The 21,380-nt window shown below is 37.1% G+C and overlaps 1 protein-coding gene across 6 annotated transcripts in view; it reads right to left on the bottom strand.

Annotated features, from left to right (window-relative positions):
• elmo1 (engulfment and cell motility 1 (ced-12 homolog, C. elegans)) overlaps positions 1 to 21,380 on the bottom strand; it is a 123,444-nt gene that overhangs the window by 5,180 nt on the left and 96,884 nt on the right. For all 6 annotated transcript variants that reach the window (XM_087786381.1, XM_087786384.1, XM_087786382.1 and 3 more), the window contains 2 exons: positions 3,774 to 3,937; positions 1,160 to 1,272 (listed from right to left, as the gene is read on the bottom strand). In XM_087786381.1, coding sequence (XP_087642507.1) covers positions 1,160 to 1,272; positions 3,774 to 3,937 — 277 coding nt within the window. The remainder of the gene's footprint in view (positions 1 to 1,159; positions 1,273 to 3,773; positions 3,938 to 21,380) is intronic.

Genomic DNA, 21,380 nt, shown 5'->3' with positions numbered 1-21,380 from the left:
TGAGTCAGAAGCTGATGTTTGACAAAATAAAAGCCTTTATATATAACGTGGATCAACTCGTAAAAGACGCAAAATCTAGTGGCGTCAAACATACAAAGAGCGAAAATCTTATAATAGTAATAATAATAATTAATAATAATAATAATAATAATAATAATAATAATAATAATAATAATAATAATAATAATAGGTAAAGATAGATGAAATTCAAATAATGAAATCAAGGTTATTGAATTGATCAAAACTGAGTTATATGTTTTCTAGGAAAGCCTTAAAGCCCCAATAAGTAATAAATAAATAAAAAGTGTTGGTGTGGTGTAGTGCTTGAGTTAAAAAAGACCCACAAGTTTAAAAGGAAAATACAAAAACAAACTGTTTTACAACATGAAACAATGAAATAACCACATTTAAAATATTAATAATATTATATATATTATTCATTACAAGAACAATAAAATCAAATTAGAAATGAAAGAAGAAAAAAAACAAATAAAAAAATATATATATATATTTACATATATGTAAAATAAAATTAAAATTAAAATTAAAATGAATTGAAAAAGTAACTGAAGAGTAAAGAGTTTTCCCAAACAGTATTATTTGCAACAGATTGAAACACGTTTCTCGAAAATAATAAGATTTTTTTTTTCCCTCTTCAATATTTGGGTTTTCTATTTAAAAAAAAAAACAGATTTTATGTGACTATAAACTGTCCTAAGTTTAGTTATGTCAGTCAAACAGATCTGAGGGGCATTTAATTTGGCGGGGAATGTTCTCAAAAGCCTCTTTACACAATAAAGGTTGCCTTGATTTTTAAGTTTCTACTTTCAGCTTTTCCTTTTGTCGACAACACTAAATAAAAACTATAAAAGTGAAAGACAAAAGCCTAAAACAAAAACCGTATATTCATACTTTGAGACTAGACATGAATTAAATTAATAAAAACAAACGGTTCTGCTTAAACTATTGCTACACGTGAAAAAACAGAATGAATCATGTTCAAATGTTACATGTTGTTGCTTTACATTTGAATTATTCTGCTATAAATCACAGACAAACTTGCATTAATACTTGAACGTTGTGTGTCTGTTGTTGTGTGTGAATGTTGAGCTGCATCTGACCAGACAAGGTGAGACGAGACATGGAAGTGTTTCCTCACCTTGTCTCCTTCGACTGCTGATTTTCCTGAAGCAAGTTCCCTCACAGAGTCTGTTGAGCCGCTGCTGTTTGATCAGCTCCATGATCTCAGGCTGGATCTTCTCCCTCAGCTCCCTGTGGAGGCATCAGACCAGTCATTGTGGAGCTTCAGACACGGATGATGGATGGATGGATGGATGGATGGATGGATGGATGACAGATGTTGATGGATGGATGGATGGATGGATAGATGGGAGATGTTGATGGATGGATGGATGGATGGATGGATGGATGACAGATGTTGATGGATGGATGGATGGATGGATGGATGGATGGATGGATGGATGGATGGATGGATGGATGGATGGATGGATGGATGGATGACAGATGTTGATAGATGAATGGTTGGATGGATGAATGATAGATGGTTGATAGATGGATGGATGGATGGATGGATGGATGGATGGATGGAAGATAGATGGATGGATGGATGGATGGAAGATAGATGTTGATAGATGGATGGATGGATGTTGATAGATGGAAGATAGATGTTGATAGATGGATGGATGGATGTTGATAGATGTTGATAGATGTTGATAGATGGATGGATGGATGGATGGATGGATGGATGGATGGATGGATGGATGGATGGATGGATGGATGGATGGATGGATGGATGGATGGATGGATGGATGGATGGATGGAAGATAGATGGATGATGGATGGATGGATGGATGGATGAAAGTAAAAGTTTGATTTAACAATGATTCTAAATTGAATTTTTTAAGGCTTTGAATTAAAAATCAAACTTTATGTTTAAAAAAATGTTGGAAAAATTATATATTTTTATATTATTAAATATAAATTAAATGTATAGTTAATTCCGTATTATTTAGTTCATAGCATTTTAATTCCATATAAAATGTGTGTAACCTTTAAGGCAACATTTTTATATTGAATTTAAAAAGCTATGAATTTTTTTTTTTTTAAATGTATCTAATTTATATTTGAAATATTGTAATAATAACATCAAACTCTATGTTAAAATCTTTATTAATCCTTGTTTTATCTCAGGGTCAAGGTGACCCGAAGGCCCGAAAAAAGGGTTAAAAATACTTTCTAAATTTAAATTATAGCAAAAAAAAACAAACACACAATACACGAATAATTGAATTAGATCATTTAAAAAAAAAAGCAATAAAAAATATGAAAGTTTTAAAATTTGAAGTGAAACTCAAGCATTAAATACTGTGATGTCATCGATATACATTATCTTGTGATTCTCTCTCGGGTTCTTGAATCTAACGTCGGAGAAAACGTCGGAAAAATGTTTCATCAATAATTCATTTATCATCTGTTTCTCTGCTGCCTTTTCTTTTTATCCTCTCAAGACTCATCCCTCGTTCATTTCGACCTTCCTTCCATTTCTAAACACGCGGCGCACAAGCGTGTCGTTCCTTTCAAGTCCCGCCTTCATCTTTGTCTCATTATGCGGGAGATGACGTTGAGTGACAGCCCTGGAGCACGTGACGACGCTCGCCCGGTAAATATAGAAGCTCGGAGAGAGAGAAGCACTTTTAAGAGCAGCTGATGAAAAAGAGATGAGACTTTTTTTTTTTTTATACCTGACTCTGAATAATTCACGACGAGAAAGTTACGCAACTTGACGTCGGTTTGAAGTCGGAGCTCAAAGCTTGGAAGGAGAGATTGAATCCTCGCGTGTTGGATTTAAAACATCAAATCTGCAGCGTCGCAAACACCTGCTGGAAATATTCTGTTTGCTCTTCTCTGTGTTTTCATCTCTTTTTTGGTGTCTTTTGTTGGAAAAAAAACTACAAAAAGATACATGTGTGGATCAGTAGTAATATGAGAATATTTTATTAAATGATTGAAATGTTTATAATTTACAAGAAATATATTTATAATATTTTCTATATTGAAAGATTGAACTCGGTTTTATTTTATTATTTTATTTATTTATTTATATTTAAAGGTTGAATCTGTTTCATTTGAATATTAAAATAAAATAAAAATAAAAAAATTCAAAATGAATGCAGTAATTATTCTTCAAATAATTAAAAAATAACATTTCTAAATTTTTTTTTTTTTTAATTGTATTCATTTAAATTCAGTATTTTCTGGTCACACTTTTATACTAACATTTGTATATTAAATTTAGAAAGCAATGAGAAATGAATAAAAATAATAATTAATAAAAAAAATAAAAAAACAATAATAATAACAATAACAATAACCATAACAATTATAATAACAATAATAAAAATAACAATGAATTTTATTTATAATATTAAATTCACCATCTTTTATCCAAAAACACTCAGTTGATAATAGGTTTTCTTTATTTCAAACTCTAATTTTAAGATTATTTCAACGTTTTATTTGATCTTAATTGTCCAATTTAATTTTATTATTGCTTTTTGTGCTTTTTATGTTGCGTTATATTGTTTTATTCACTTAAATAAATGTACCAATGGGTGTTAAAGTGCTTCTTAAACAAAATAAAATACAAAATTAAAGTAAAAAAAGTCAATTGAAGTGAAGTGTAACATGTGCCATAAACAATATCAATAAAGTTTCATTCAAAGCAGCATGAAATGGAAGACGACGCGACTCACAGGATGGGCCGCGACTGAAAGTCCTCCTGGTTCATCCTCTCCGACTGACGTATCTTCAGGATCTCCGTGTAGCTCAGGTTCTGAAGGCGACTCTTGAACTGGTCCAGAGAGTTAGGCTTGAGGGTCAGAGCTCGCATGATCTGCTCCCGCACAACCTGCATCACCTGAGATCATGAAGAACACAGAGGGGTCAGAGGTCAGCGAGGGGAAGAATCATGGAGAACACGGAGGGGTCAGAGGTCAGTGAGGGGAAGAATCATGGAGGACACGGAGGGGTCAGAGGTCAGTGAGAGAAGAATCATGGAGGACACGGAGGGGTCAGAGGTCAGTGAGGGGAAGAATCATGGAGGACACGGAGGGGTCAGAGGTCAGTGAGGGGAAGAATCATGGAGAACACAGAGGGGTCTGAGGTCAGCGAGGGGAAGAATCATGGAGGACACGGAGGGGTCAGAGGTCAGTGAGGGGAAGAATCATGGAGGACACGGAGGGGTCAGAGGTCAGTGAGGGGAAGAATCATGGAGAACACGGAGGGGTCAGAGGTCAGCGAGGGGAAGAATCATGGAGAACACGGAGGGGTCAGAGGTCAGTGAGGGGAAGAATCATGGAGAACACGGAGGGGTCAGAGGTCAGTGAGGGGAAGAATCATGGAGAACACGGAGGGGTCAGAGGTCAGTGAGAGAAGAATCATGGAGAACACGGAGGGGTCAGAGGTCAGTGAGGGGAAGAATCATGGAGAACACGGAGGGGTCAGAGGTCAGCGAGGGGAAGAATCATGGAGAACACGGAGGGGTCAGAGGTCAGTGAGGGGAAGAATCATGGAGGACACGGAGGGGTCAGAGGTCAGTGAGGGGAAGAATCATGGAGGACACGGAGGGGTCAGAGGTCAGTGAGGGGAAGAATCATGGAGAACACGGAGGGGTCAGAGGTCAGTGAGGGGAAGAATCATGGAGGACACGGAGGGGTCAGAGGTCAGTGAGGGGAAGAATCATGGAGAACACGGAGGGGTCAGAGGTCAGTGAGGGGAAGAATCATGGAGGACACGGAGGGGTCAGAGGTCAGTGAGGGGAAGAATCATGGAGAACACGGAGGGGTCAGAGGTCAGTGAGGGGAAGAATCATGGAGAACACAGAGGGGTCAGAGGTCAGTGAGGGGAAGAATCATGGAGAACACGGAGGGGTCAGAGGTCAGCGAGGGGAAGAATCATGGAGAACACGGAGGGGTCAGAGGTCAGCGAGGGGAAGAATCATGGAGAACACGGAGGGGTCAGAGGTCAGCGAGGGGAAGAATCATGGAGGACACGGAGGGGTCAGAGGTCAGTGAGGGGAAGAATCATGGAGGACACGGAGGGGTCAGAGGTCAGTGAGGGGAAGAATCATGGAGGACACGGAGGGGTCAGAGGTCAGCGAGGGGAAGAATCATGGAGAACACGGAGGGGTCAGAGGTCAGTGAGGGGAAGAATCATGGAGGACACGGAGGGGTCAGAGGTCAGTGAGGGGAAGAATCACGTTAAAGTTCTCTGAACTGAAGGAGCTGAAAATGGACCAAACTTTACAAAAACTCGTCAAATAATAGAAAAAATAAGTGTACAATAAATCGTGAGTAAAGAAAATAATATATTTATTAAAATAGTGAATAAAACTTAGATAAAAACGTTATAACTTCATAAAACAACACGTTTAGTCTGCCGAAATTAAATAAATAAAATGCTTAAATTAAATTTAAAAAATATAACTTAAGTTAAAAAAAGACACTATGAACCCAAAGAAAAAAAAAGAAAAAAATACATTAAAGTTAATAATTATAATAAATGCCAAAGAAGGTCAGTCTCCCTAAATAAATATAAATGTATTTAATTTTCTTTCTGAAATTATCCAAACCAGCAGAAACAAACAAACAAAAAAAGGATAAAAAACACAATTATTTGACTAAGAATCATCGAAACTCATTCAAGTGTGTTATCTCTGGGTCAATGTGACCCGAAGCACTTTTATTTTAAGGCCTTCGGGTCACCTTGACCCCGAGATAACACAAAGGTTTAAAAAAAAAAAAAAGGTCTATTCAAATTAACAACAAAAGCCATAAAAACTAGAACAACAATAAACAATAATACTAAACACAAACTATACTATACTACTATATTTTACAGACATTATTTAAATTATGAGGTTTTTACAAACATAATATTATATTTAAAAAAATGTAATGATGAGAATCGATATATCATAAGCAGGGGTGTCAGAAAAAATATATATCAATTTTTTTTACCTTAATATATCACATTATTTCAATTATTTTCAAATCATATTTCATTTTAGTAGTTCTTTACCCCAATAATATATAAATAACCTTTTTTTAAATAATATTTTCTAATAATTTATATGATAATTATATGTAATAATATAATAATTTGATGAATTTATTTACAATTAACATATTACAAATGTTAATTTTGTTTTTTCGCAATTAAAATCGCCACTAGATGGCAGCAGTCATTCCGCCTCCCGCAGCTAAAGGAACTAATCCCGTCGATGACTGAGGACGAGAGGATACAGTCGACCCCTGCATCTCTTTAAAGTTGACGTTTTTTATCTTGACTTTCAGTTCCATTAATTCAACGAAAAATACTAACGAAGCATTGTTTTGACTGGAGTTTAAAAGCCGTTAGCTCAGCTCACGTTGCAGCGTCAACATCCTGTCAATCTCATGATTACTGTGATGATTCCTCAGCAGTTGTTCCTCCAGGAGTGACTCACAGGCTTCACTCACAACAGTGTTGGATAAGATTCTCATGTCAATCCTCACCTGAAGAAACATCAACGATTCAAGTTCACACTCGAGTGTCTGAGACTCTGTGAGTCGTGAGATCAATAAACACTTGAAGGTTTGATGGTAAAACTACTGATTTATTTATGTTTTCAATTGTTTCTCATTCAAACCACGATTGTTAAAAACACGAAGATCGTTGATCGAAAACTTCATGAACTTGTTTAATCTTTTACATTCAAACTTCTTTGAGAAAAAATAGAGGCTTGAAAAAACATAAATTACTTTAATACCAGAATAAATAATTACATCCAGAGTAAATTAAATAACAAATATCAGTTTTTAATTAACAAAACAATTATTTTTTTTAATTGTTTGATTATAGTTGAAAATTGTTTGATTATAGTTGAAAATTGTTTGATTTCAGTTTAAATTGTTTGATTATAGTTGAAAATTGTTTGATTACAGTTTATATTGTTGGATTATAGTTGAAAATTGTTGGATTATAGTTGAAAATTGTTGGATTATAGTTGAAAATTGTTGGATTACAGTGACATTTTTAGATGACAGTTGAATTTTTTTTTAAATTATAGTTGAAAATTGTTTGATTATAGTTGAAAATTGTTGGATTATAGTTGAAAATTGTTTGCTTACAGTTGAAAATTGTTTGATTTCAGTTAAAAATTGTTTGATTAAAGTTGAAAATGGTTTGATTATAGTTGAAATATAGTTACAGCTCGTGTGAATTTGTTCTATTTTGAATCTAATGATTTCCTTCTCCTCTGAGACTGTATTTTAGTTTAAGGTTAAAATCCTGATGTTCTTGTTTTCTTAATAAAAACATGTTTTTGTTGAAGTCGACAAACCAGTGAATATTCTCTGAAGTTTTCATGATTCTCCAAAAACAAAGATACTTTCCTCACGTAAAGAAGTTACATGAGGTGAACAAAGAAGTTATTCTAGGTCATGGCGTCTCACAGAAGATCACAAACAAAAAAATGGTTCGTCCGTGAACATCGTGAAGATCCTCAAACATCTAATTGTCTCCTGAAGCCTGATGCGTCTCCGTCTCCAGAGACTCGTGGTAGATCGGAGTCTCCGGGGATTGATCATTAACGGTTTGAAGACAAACATCCACGAGTCTCTTCTAATGAAGGAATATTCATGAAGCTTCACGTGAAGACCAGGACGAAGATCACCTTCAGTGAAGGTGACGTCAACATGTTCTGAAGGTGAAGACATGAACTGAATATTCATTCACAGCAGGGACGGAATATGTTCCTCAGGGGCCGCAGCATGTGCTGTGGCTGATGTAAGGGGCCGTCACACAAAAGAAAGAAGGGAAAAAAACGTAAAAATAAATAAATACAAGGACATCAATAAATTATTATATTAATAATAGTATAGTTTAATAGTTTAGTTTTTTTTTTACATTGATTTAACTCGTAGATTCTAAATAATTTTAATTAATTCTAACATTGAAAATACATCCATAGAAAAAGTATTATTTTGCCATTTATAACTTGTGTAATATATCATTTACTATAAATTGAAATTTAAAATGTGATATAAGGAACTAAAAATATTTTTTGGGCATATTTCATATATTTAAAAATAGTGCAAAAAGTATTATTTAGCCAAAAAATTGGTTGTCATATTTAATTTTAAAGTATTGTAAAATGTGATATAAAACAACTTTTAAAAAGCAACATAAACAAAAAATTACCAAGTGAATGAATTTTAAGAATATTTGTTTTAATAGTGCATATATTTTAGAATTGATATAAGACCACTTTACTATTAAAAAATTGAAGAAATTAACAATTTATTTTTATTTAAAGATTCTTGAGAGTATTTATTTTGTATATTTCATATATTTGAAAAATTTAAAATGTAAAATAAAATACATACAACATTTTTTCCAACATATAATTTACTAAAAAACGAAATTCAAAATTCTTTACTTTGAAGACATTTAAAAAAAAAAACATGACAGTTTATTTCATTTTATCTTTTTTTAACGCATATTTTATTTATTTGTAGAATAAAGAATTACTTTCCCAAAAAAATGTTAATTAGATACATATTTTTAAATAAGAAAAAAAAAAATACAAATTAAATAATACATAAAATGCAAAAAGTATTATTATTCCATTACGATGTGTTATTTTTCGTTTAATATTAATTTAATTTTAAAATTGATATAAAGGACTTATAGTCAAAAAATACACTCATAAAAAGAAGAGAAAAAAAATCAGGAAGATACAAAAAAGTTGTATCAAAAAAACAAAAATACATTTCTCCATGCTGGTACTTAGTGTCATTACTCTCTAATAACCCTCAGTTTTCTCCTCTCATCCCTGACAAATATCAGCTCCAACAAATGACTTCTCCCCCCTTTTTCCCCCCCGAGCAGAACTTTCTGCTTCATTTGCCCTCGAAGATGGAAATGACATCATTTTACAGCTGCCAGTCAAACGTGAGCAGGAGAGAGAGAGAGAGAGAGAGAGAGAGAGAGAGAGAGAGAGAGAGAGAGAGAGAGAGAGAGAGAGAGAGAGAGAGAGAGAGAGAGAGAGAGAGAGAGAGAGAGAGGAAGAGAGAGAGAGAGAGAGAGAGAGAGAGGGGAAGAGAGAGAGAGAGAGAGAGAGGAAGTGAGAGAGAGAGGAAGAGAGAGAGAGGAAGAGAGAGAGAGAGAGGAAGAGAGAGAGAGAGAGGAAGAGAGAGAGAGAGAGAGAGAGAGAGAGAGAGAGAGAGAGAGAGGGGAAGAGAGAGAGAGAGGAAGATAGAGAGAGAGAGAGAGAGAGAAAGAGAGAGTGATGAAGAGAGAGAGAGAGAGATGAAGAGAGAGAGAGAGAGGAAGAGAGAGAGAGAGAGATGAAGAGAGAGAGAGAGGAAGAGAGAGGAAGAGAGAGAGAGAGAGAGAGAGAGACAGAGAGGAAGAGAGAGAGAGAGAGAGAGAGATGGTAAATAAAAGATGGTGATCACAGAAGCACTCATTCACTCGGAACAATCATCCACTCATTCCATCGTCCGACTGGTTCGTCTTCAGAAAATATCTCTTGACTACATTTTCTTGAGCCGAGAAGTTTTTTAAAATCCACAGAAAGATACGGCGATTTTGATACGTATCACGATACAGTATCAACCATACGATATATAGTAATACTGTAGTAACAAGTATATATGTGTAGTATTGTCCAGTACTTGACTCTGGTGTTGTAGTATTTACAGACCACATGACTCTTGACGAAGTCGTAACTGATTTAATTTGTTTTCAAACCAAAATATGTCCAAACATCAGCTTTAAAAGCTGCTGGAGTCGAGTATCCTCTCGTCCTCAGTCACTGATATGCGACCAAACGACTCAAAATCTGTTTGAAATTGTCATCAAGAGACTAAAGTAAAACAAATCAATTTATTATGAGGGTATGTTCATTATATTTATGAACAATTTATTACATATTTTATACATGTTATTTCTTCAATAGTGATCAAGTTATGTGAACAAATTACTTCAAATCACTTTCAAATATTCACTAACTGTGAGACAAAACTATTTACTAAACTGTTTCTATCTGAAGTGATTTTATCTATAAAAAATATGAATAAAATAAACTATACATTGATATCATACAATGTGTCGATACGTTACAGGGAAAACGATACGATATACAGTGATACTGTAGTAACAAGGATACATGTGTAGTATTGTCGAGTACTTGACTCTGGTGTTGTAGTATTTACAGACCACATGACCCTTGATGAAGTTGTAACTGCTTTCATTTGTTTTCGAACCAAAATATGTCCAAACATCAGCTTTAAAAGCTGCTGGAGTCACTGTATCCTCTCGTCCTCAGCCATCGGATTTTAATATTCCTTTAGCTGCATTAAATTTCCCCGACGTGGATATATGTATGTTAATTAGAAAAATCTAATTATTTTATTTTACACACACACTTATATATTTATAGTAAATTAAAGAACTATGATAGAAATACAATATTAATTTTAAATAAAAAAAGTATTAAAAAAGACAAAAAAATGTATACAGTGCTGTTGAAGTATGAGAAAAACGTATTGTGATATATCGATATTTATTTGATTATATTTGTCACAATAATTCCTCTTAATTTTCTGTGAGATTAAAAAAATGAATTTATTAGATCAAATTATTACAGATTAGATCGTAATTAATGAATATTTTTTAAATTCTAACCTGAATATTTATATTATATTCCGTGACAATAGACTCTCAAATATTTTCAAGTAATTAAGACGTGACTTATTAGGTATTTATGAATATCTGGAAATGTATTTACATCATGTAAACACTATGTTTATAATGTAAATACAATCCTGCATTTTTACAAACTTAAGACGTTTATTAGTGTCAAATCTTGTTTTCGGCCGAGTTACAACTTTAGGAAAAAAAGTTTTTCACATCTAACAACGCACAACTTTCCACTTTCAGCTCGACAACAAGTCTCGACGGAGACGCACAACTTTTCTCCTCAGATGTGAGTCGACGCCACATCTGTGTTTTCCACGGGGAAGGAAACTTGAAAAAGCACAAAGAAATAAAACCTCTTCGCTCCGGAGGCCCTTCGAGGGACGCGTCGCCTCCGAAGTGCTTCGTCGCACAAACGTCTGGCAGAAACAAAAAACCACGGATGGTTCTTGATGAAGTCCGATGGACGCGGAGCGATCTGGAGCCGGAGGTCGAGCTCTGGAGGCAGAAGAGATGCTTCTATATTTAGACGCCGCACACGTCAGCTCTTCTTAGCTCCAGAGTCAGAGGCTCCAGCGCTCGACCAACCAGACTCTTCACTGCTGACCTCACGAGACGTTAGGTTCGCTTCAGTGGACGATAAAGGAGGACGAATCATCAGGCCATCATTACAACTATGTGTGTGTGTGTGTCATGGTTGTGTAGGTGTGTCATGGTTGTGTAGGTGTGTGTGTGCCATGGTTGTGTAGGTGTGTGTGCGCGTGTGTGTGTGTCATGGTTGTGTAGGTGTGTGTGTGTGTGTGTCATGGTTGTGTTTGTGTGTGTGTGTCATGGTTGTGTTTGTGTGTGTGTGTGTTGTGCGTGTGCCATGGTTATGTAGGTGTGTGTGTGTGTGCCATGGTTGTGTAGGTGTGTGTGTGTTTGTGTGTGTGTGTGCCATGGTTGTGTAGGTGTGTGTGTGTGTGTGTGTGTGTGTGTGTCATGGTTGTGTAGGTGTCATGGTTGTGTAGGTGTGCGTGTGTGTGTGTGTCATGGTTGTGTATTTGTGTGTGTGTGTGTGTGTCATGGTTGTGTGTGTGTGTGTGTAGGTGTGTGTGTGTGTGTGTGTCATGGTTGTGTTTGTGTGTGTGTTGTGCGTGTGCCATGGTTATGTAGGTGTGTGTGTGTGTGTGTGTGTGTGTGTGTGTGTGTGTGTGTGTGTGTGTGTAGGTGTGTGTGTGTGTGTCATGGTTGTGTGTGTGTCATGGTTGTGTTTGTGTGTTTGTGTCATGGTTGTGTTTGTGTGTGTGTGTGTGTGTGTTGTGCGTGTGCCATGGTTATGTAGGTGTGTGTGTGTGTGTGTGTGTGTGTCATGGTTGTGTAGGTGTGCGTGTGTGTGTGTCATGGTTGTGTAGGTGTGTGTGTGTGTGTGTGTGTGTCATGGTTGTGTATTTGTGTGTGTGTCATGGTTGTGTGTGTGTGTGTGTGTGTGTGTGTGTGTGTGTGTGTGTGTGTGTAGGTGTGTGTGTGTGTTTGTATCATGGTTGTGTTTGTGTGTGTGTGTGTGTTGTGCGTGTGCCATGGTTATGTAGGTGTGTGTGTGTGTGCCATGGTTGTGTAGGTGTGTGTGTGTGTGTCATGGTTGTGTATTTGTGTGTTTGTGTGTGTCATGGTTGAGAGGTTACGAGAGTCCATTATGATGGAATAATGGCTTCACTTCTCCCCCAATTGTAATCACGCCCCGCTTTGTTTATACGACGAGTCCCTTGGAGATGGAGACTTCTGGGACTAATGATGACGACAAACCTCGATGTGGTGTTTGACCAATCACAGCAGAGTGGGCGTGGTTATGCTCAACAAGATTTAATCTCCAGAAGAACAAAGTGTTTTTAGTGGGCGGGGCTTAAAGTCATTTTCTAATGTCAATATTACAATGAAAAGAGAGTTTTGTACAAACTTCACACATACGTCCAACATCTACTTTACCGTTAGTTGAACTTTAAGGAAATGTTTTATTACAATAAATACTGTAGTTTTAAGAGCACGAGGCTCATCTTTGTTCTACTGATAACGGCTTCGTAGTATCGAGAGGCACCAGAATAGTTGCCTCTCGGTGCAGCTTCGTAGCTCAAAGGTTTTTTAATGACCTGTACCACGATCAATTAGTACCTGGTACATAAGTATAACCAGAACTAATACATAAGTCGCACCAGAATATAAGATACATTTGTGATTTTTGAGTAAATCAATTGTCATTTTTAAAATGCACCTTATATTTTTTGATACAAACAGAAGTTTTACATGAAAATAGAAGTAGGAAAAAAGGTATAAAATTAAAAAACAAGGAACAAATCTCTTCATTTTCCCACATCCTGATCGTACTCCAATTAAAGTTGACAACAAATGATTATTTTCTCCAGAAGACGTCAAAAACAAATTAAAGTACCTGCCGGATATGAATCATATCGACTCCTCGTATTAATTCGATTTTTTTTCTTTTGTACTTCATTACGTCTTTCAAGCGAACTGACGGTTGCCACAGAAAAAACATCAAAAGTCGAGCTTTTATTGATAAGATTGATTAAATATAATTATTTTGGTGGAGATTCGAACAAACGTGTCGAATCGAAATCATCTGAACATGTGTGTATCGGAGCAGTTTGTACAAGAAAAGTGAGAATTAAACCCATTTTAAAAACCAAACAATTTATGTTCATACATTTGTTTTTTTTGTCCTTTTGTAAATGTAGTTCAATCTGTTTTTTCTCGATATAAACACTCGCTCAGTTGAATAATTCCTGGAGTTTTAACTCGGAGAAGGTTTGAAGTTTTTGGGTCAAATCATCTTTTTTTTTTTTAAAAACTCAGTCTTTTTTTTTCTAACCTGTCAGATAAAAGTGAGTCGAAGGATCTCGCTTGAAGGACGTTCTTGTCAGAGTCTTTCCTGCCAACCATCTATTTCTGGACGAAGACCAGTCACTTCAACACGAGACGCAACACAAATGGATTCTCTTAGAGCGAAGGATTCTACTTCCAGGTGACTGAGTACCTTCTTTAAGTGACAGTTCAGACAAAATTCAAACTTTTGTATTCTCACCCTCATGTCGACTAAGTGTTGGGATTATTATTTTATAGTACTCAGTTCCTTTCTTAGAGTTTTAGACGAAAATGTTTTTTCATTTTAATGTAGCAACTGGAGCTCAGTCGTCCTCGTCTTCATCTACGTTTAAAAGACACTTAAAAACATCTAAATACCTCCGTACTGCTTGTTTTGAAATACAAATAATGAAGTTTTCAGAGTAATCTGTTCTTTTTATAAAGTTATAGACGAAAATGTTTGTTCATTTTAATGTAGCGACTGGAGCTCAGTTGTCTTCGTCCAAATAGACTCAAAAACATCCAAATACCTTTCATATACTTCTTGTCCTCTGGACCAATAAAAACGTCCTCCTGTGTGTGTGTTAACCATGTTATTGTTGGAGTGTGTTGGTAAGAATCTGGCTATATATATATGATACGTATCACGATACAGATAAGAATAGAATAGAATAGAATAAAAATGTTTGTTTATTTTAATGTAGCGACTAGAGCTCAGTCGTCTTCATCTACGTTTAAAAGACACTTAAAAACATCTAAATACCTCCATACTGCTTGTTTTGAAATACAAATAATGAAGTTTTTCAGAGTTATCTGTTCTTTTTATAAAGTTATAGACGAAAATGTTTGTTCATTTTAATGTAGCGACTGGAGCTCAGTCGTCCTCGTCTTCATCTACGTTTAAAAGACACTTAAAAAACATCTAAATACCTCCATACTGCTTGTTTTCAAATACAAATAATGACGTTTTTCAGAGTAATCTGTTCTTTTTATAAAGTTATAGACGAAAATGTTTGTTCATTTTAATGTAGCGACTGGAGCTCAGTTGTCTTCGTCCAAATAGACTCTTAAAAGCATCCAAATACCTCTCATATACTTCTTGTCCTCCGGACCAATAAAAACGTCCTCCTGTGTGTGTGTTAACCATGTTATTATTGGAGTGTGTTGGTAAGAATCTGGCGATATATATATGATACGTATCACGATACAGATAAGAATAGAATAGAATAGAATAAAAATGTTTGTTTATTTTAATGTAGCGACTAGAGCTCAGTCGTCTTCATCTACGTTTAAAAGACACTTAAAAACATCTAAATACCTCCATACTGCTGGTTTTCAAATACAAATAATGATTTTTTTTCAGAGTAATCTGTTCTTTTTAGAGTTATAGACGAAAATGTTTGTTCATTTTAATGTAGCGACTGGAGCTCAGTCGTCCTCGTCTTCATCTACGTTTAAAAGACACTTAAAAACATCTAAATACCTCCATACTGCTTGTTTTGAAATACAAATAATGAAGTTTTTCAGAGTAATCTGTTCTTTTTATAAAGTTATAGACGAAAATGTTTGTTCATTTTAATGTAGCTATTGGAGCTCAGTTGTCTTCGTCCAAATAGACTCTTAAAAACATCCAAATACCTCCATATACTTCTTGTCCTCCGGACCAATAAAAACGTCCTCCTGTGTGTGTGTTAACCATGTTATTATTGGAGTGTGTTGGTAAGAATCTGGCGATATATATATGATACGTATCACGATACAGATAAGAATAGAATAGAATAAAAATGTTTGTTTATTTTAATGTAGCGACTAGAGCTCAGTCGTCTTCATCTACGTTTAAAAGACACTTAAAAACATCTAAATACCTCCATACTGCTTGTTTTGAAATACAAATAATGAAGTTTTTTCAGAGTAATCTATTCTTTTTAGAGTTATAGACGAAAATGTTTGTTCATTTTAATGTAGCGAATGGAGCTCACTTGTCTTCGTCTTCATCTTCGTCCAAAAAGACACTTAAAAACATCTAAATACCTCCATACTGCTTGTTTTCGAATACAAATAATGAAGTTTTTTCAGAACAATCCCTGGTTTCGAGGCTTCAATCCAAGAGGGACGTTACAGACGAGCAGTATGGAGGTATTTGGATGTTTTTAATTGGTTTTTGGACGTAGATGAAGAGGAAGACAACTGAGCTTGAGTCGCTACATTAAAATGAACAAACATTTTTGTCTATAACTCTAAAAAAGAACTGAGTACTCTAAAAAGAATCCCAACCCTAAGTCGACATGAGGGTGAAATTTGAATTTTGGGTTAGATTTCTATTTAAATATTGGGATACCAACAATAAAAATAGAAATATTAAACTGTATTTTTTATGTTTGAATTCATTGCTTGTTTACTATTCTATTGAACATCGTGACACGTATAGTATCGCCAGATTCTCACCGACACACTCCCGTGATAACATGTTCTAACCCACACAGGAGGACGTTTTATTGTCTCCGTCATACCAACTGCTCTCGCATGTCATTGACCTTGTGCGTGAAAAGCTTCCCCGACACGCCAGAGAATAATGGACCAGATCCAGTCCCAGGGACCAATAAAGGCTTCATCGTCCTCCGTTTCCAGAGAACCGTGAGCATCCGAGCGGCGGCGGCGGCCAAATGCACGAGCAGAAACAATAAAGCAAACCTTGTTAAGGAGTGGGAGGTGAGGCAGCCAGGCAGGGAGATATAAATAGCCCGTCTGAACTCAACAATACAGATGGGGGGTTGGGGGAGAAGATGGGGGGACACGAGACAAGCATCAGAGGCAGGAGAGTGTGGGGGGAAACGATGGATCTATGAGGAACTGGTGAGGTGAATAAAAGCAGGGATGATGAAGAGAAGGTTTGTTTTATGCAAAAAGCCACGACAACGGTCGGCGGCTTCGTGTTCACGTCACGGGACGTTTTCCTGGAGCTAAAAATAGAATCACGGCGAGCCATCTGCAAACTCCATCATTGTTCCTTCAGACGGGAGGTTTAATCAGGATCAGGATTGATCGGGAAAACCGGAGATAAAATCAGCACGTTTAGAATCTTTTTTAAAATAGGTGGTGTGTGTGTGTGTGTGTTGTTTTGTGATTTGCTGGTGAGAATAATCCCACGCGGGACGGCTCGGTCGTCAACATGGCTGAACAAAGAAGATTATCTGATCTCCTCCACGGCACAGCCGGGGCTGGAGTCGTCGACGTCACAAACATCGAGCACCGAAAAACTACGAGCTCGTCTTTTCCAAAACATTAACGTGTATTTTTAACAACAAAGGTCAAGAGAAGAGTTTGAATCGACAATTATGCCTTTAAATCCTGCTTTGATTTGAAATGTCGGAGAGAGTGTTTAGATTTGCTTCTTTGTCGTTAGATTCATTTGCCACATTTACTATAGATTTACCACTGAGGTTTTTAGAAACAATATAAAATTAAGAGATGACATTTTTGTACAGATTAATGTCTTTTAGCTAATCTTTTATTGTAGGTGTATTGTTTGTCTGTTATTATGTCTGTATTGTTAAATACTGTACACAGTATATATATATATATATATATATATATATATATATAAAATATATATATATAAAATAGCAGAAAAAAATGACATAGAATAATAGAGCATTAAGTGATTAATAACGATACTGTTATTAGGAAAAAACGTTTTTCAATTCTTGAAAAGATACAATTATGAATTCTTTTAGATTTTTCAGGAACTTTTACTCATTAAAACAATCCCAAAATGAGTGATATTTGAAATTGCTCGACGGCAGGTAGTGATTTGTTGATGAGGCTTCATGAAACAGTTGATGATGTATCGTGATACAGTGTCTTTATTTTTGAAAGACCACTAGTCACTATTTGCTTTATAATAAGCTGTTTAAACTTTCAAAACCTAGACACTGTATCATGATACCTCATCAGCTCATTTTGAAAGGCCACTAGATGGCACTGTGTGTTTGAAAATCTGTCTTATTACTCGATGTTTCTGTAAAGTTTTGCAGTAATTTTAGTAATAAAAACACTTCGTAGGCTTATTCAAGAGTATGTGTGTGAGAAGAAACATTTATTCTCATTAAAGAAAAAATACTTTTTTCAATATACATTTATATCTTTACAAGTAGCTGATAAGTAAGGATTGATGAGGCCTCATGAAACAGTGTCATGATACAGTGTCTTTATTTTGAGACCACTAGATGTCACTCTTAGTTCGAAAAGTATGTCAGCGTTCATTGAATTATTGGATCAGAGTCAAAGATTATGAAGGAGAGAGTGACATCTAGTGGTCTTTCAAAACAAAGACACTGTACCATGATACCTCATCAGCTGTTTCATGAAGCCTCGTCAACACATCAATAAATAAAGTCACATAAGTGGGAGGTACCTAACTTATGGTGCCAACAAAACGGTGAACTCCCATGATGCACTGCTCTATTTAGCGACAATACTGTGTCTATGCCAGCAACGGCTGGGCGGCAAAGCACAATGGGAGCTGTCCAGGTCAACGTTGAGTAAGTAGGTTCAAAAGAATGTTGTTAAATACATTTTGTTGATTTAAACGTTGTCCATGAATCTTGTTTTTAAATGTATGTCGTTTTTTGAGAATATAAACGGAGAATGTGGACAGTGTTCATGACAGTAAAGATTTATAAAGAGTGCAACAACGATATTTTCAATACTAGTAATTATATATACTTAACTTTGATGCCCCTTATTTTTCCAACTTTAGTTTTATTATGGCGAACGATGCTGTGTCTCAAATGCTGCTTTAGAGTAAACTGTGTAACTCTTGGTTACACGTTGGAAATTTTGGCACCAAAGTACAAAGCATGTTTAAATACTCAGTTGTACCGAAAGTATTTTGGTTAAATTTGGTACCCGGGCCGTAGGTTTTCAGAACGTAACCCACACAATAATCAAGGTATCATTATAGACAACAAAGGTGTAACACGGGCCTCCAGGTGCAGGTTTTTAGTTCCAAACAAATCCAGAGGGTTTGAAGCCGATCTGTATTTGAGGAGCGTAATCGATTTATAGTCAGTCTGTTGCTGCTTGTTTCTGCCGAAAGAAAAACTGGTTCAACTGTCCATGTTTGATCGGTTGGAACAAAAACCTGCACCATCCTTCGTGGACCGGTTTGGAGACAAGAACATGTTGTCAAACTGGATGTAACTAAGATTATCATTGAAGGCCTATGAAAAGTTATCCTTGGAAAATGCCCAATATTTATCCAATATCACCAAAAAACAAGACCGTCAGAAGTTTATTTTTGAAACAACTTGTAAGTAAGTAAGTAAGTAATATTTGTTGAGCGCTTTTCTAGACCAGGGTCACAAAGCGCTTAAACAATCAAAACAAAACCCAATAAAATAGATGCTTAAAAGGTCAAGACGACAGCGAGACCAACACAGGAGTCTCATTTATTTGCCGACCATGACCAACGTTCGCACCCCTTAAGAAACGAACACCCGGGAAAAAAAAAACATCCACGATTTGAACCGTCGGAACACATGTCTGGAAGTAGTTCGCAAACGTAACATCCTACAACTACAGTACCATGTTACTGGCACAGCTTCAGTTCAGAGTCGAGCGCTGACCACGCTCTAATCTCAAGTCAACCCCCCGCCTGCCCCCCTACCCTACCCTACCGCCCCCCTACACGCCCCCCGGGCGAACACACTGGTTGATGCTCATCCAGGGCAGGGAGAGGCACAGCGGGAAGTCAAGAGCGCTTCTGATGATGATGATGATGATGATGGCATTGAATTCCTCCGAGGGTGTTGGAGATGCAGAGTAATCCCATTCACAACAAAGCCCCCCTGCCCACCCCCCCTCAGCGAGGCACTGTACAGTGGAATACAGATGATGATGTAAAGGGGGTCGGCGGGCCGGGGGGGGGGGGGGGGATGTGGAACGGCGGATGAGTATTCATAAGCGAGGCGAGTAATTGTAATCTACCAGATTATATTCCTGTGACTGACGGAGTCTTAATGAATCAGGAATCCTTGACTAACCTGCTTACGCCTGGCCGGGTCCAAACGGAACCATCTGTCCCCCCCCCCCCACCCCACCTCCATCCAACTACTCCACGTATCCGTGGCAACCCACGTACTTACATGTCACCTCCATGGCTGAAACGGCGGGAGCTCCAGGAAGTAAAGAGCCACGGATCGGTTCGGGGAAGACGGTCTCGGGTAGCGGCGGCGGCTACGGTGACGCCGGAGTCGTCAACTTTCCTCCCTCCGCTGCGATCTCCCGGAATCTCCCTCCTTCTTCTTCTTCTTCTTCTTCTTCTTCCCCTCCTACCTGTCTCGCTCTCCCCATCTGTACTCGGAGAGCGTCGGCCAAGGCTTCGCTTATGTTGATCTCCGGGCTCGTGCCCTCATTGGACGCTCGCCACCATCAGAGACTCCCAATTGTGGCGCGGCATTGTGGGTCACGTGATGTGTGTGTGTGTGTGTGTGTGTGTGTGTGTGGGAGGGAGAGCGAGGGAGGGAGGGAGGAGAGGAAGAAGAGGGAGGAGGGGATGCACAAGCCGCTACATTAGTGAGCTTCTTTTTAAAGCTTGTGAGCGGTACGAGGTTGTTTTTTTTTTCTCCTTCGATAAAAGAAGCTCTTGGACGTGGATGAAGAAACTCTAGACACTCCAACAAACACACAACGACGACAACAACAACAACAACAACAACAACACGAGTGGCTCTATCGCGGCGAGAGCCGGTGGAAGTGCTGCGCAGCAGCGATAATTGCACAGAGGTTGCTATGGAAACAGAAGGGGAAACCATTTGATGGCGGCTGGTGAACCTGCTGAAGAAAAGCACCTGAAAAAGCTATTGTTCGCGCCGGACTCAGAGGACAAGAAAAAAAAAAAAACCCGACAATTTCTTTTTGTGAATCCGACATGATGTGTGATCATGAGCCTTTTATGTCTTTGTGTGGGTTTTTACGAGACGCACACGTGCGGGTGTGTGCGTGTGCGTGTGTGTGTGTGTCGTGTGTGTGTGTCGGCCATGAAGGGTGTTTTTCCATGAGCCGTCTATGAAAATCCTCACACACTCCGACAAAAGTGTGCGAGGGATGCGTCCGATGATCGCAAAACAATAATATTTATTAATACTATTAGATCATCTCACCTTTATGAGTAGTGGTGTGGATTTATATCACGATAACAGGCAACGATACTAATACTTCTATATTATTAAATACTTTAGGAACAATGATATATTGTGTTTCTTTTAAAGGATTGAATTGAAAAAATCATAGTTAACACAGTAAACACAGAATGAAGTTTCATGCTTAACACAAGTATATTTACGTTATATAATATAATATTTTGATATTTAAGTGCATCCATATTTTCTTACGCCCCCTGGAAAATATTTCCTCAACAGTAGCTAAAACACTGATCTTATGATATGTTTCGATAAACTTAAAAAATCTTCGTTATGATTTCAGAGGCACTGAATTAGTGATGACTTTTGATCATTGAACTTTCTTTTGGTTGAACGAACAGAACTTAAAGCCAAAAAATATGTCCAAAACATCAGCTTTTTAAAAGCAGCAGGAGTGGACTGTATCCTCTTGTCCTCAGTCATCACCGGGATCTCACTGGATTTCTATTGTTACTTTAGCAGGCGGAGGACGTAGCGACTGCTGCCATCTAGTGGCTGGAGGTTTAATTGCGACACCAAAATGAACACTGTGAATATTTGCATGGTAATTGTACATTT

Source organism: Callionymus lyra, chromosome 3, assembly GCF_982586985.1.
Source record: "Callionymus lyra chromosome 3, fCalLyr1.hap1.1, whole genome shotgun sequence".
Lineage (NCBI taxonomy): Eukaryota > Metazoa > Chordata > Actinopteri > Syngnathiformes > Callionymidae > Callionymus > Callionymus lyra.
The sequence above is the reverse complement of the archived record's forward strand: the minus strand, read 5'-3'. Positions and strand labels throughout refer to the sequence as shown.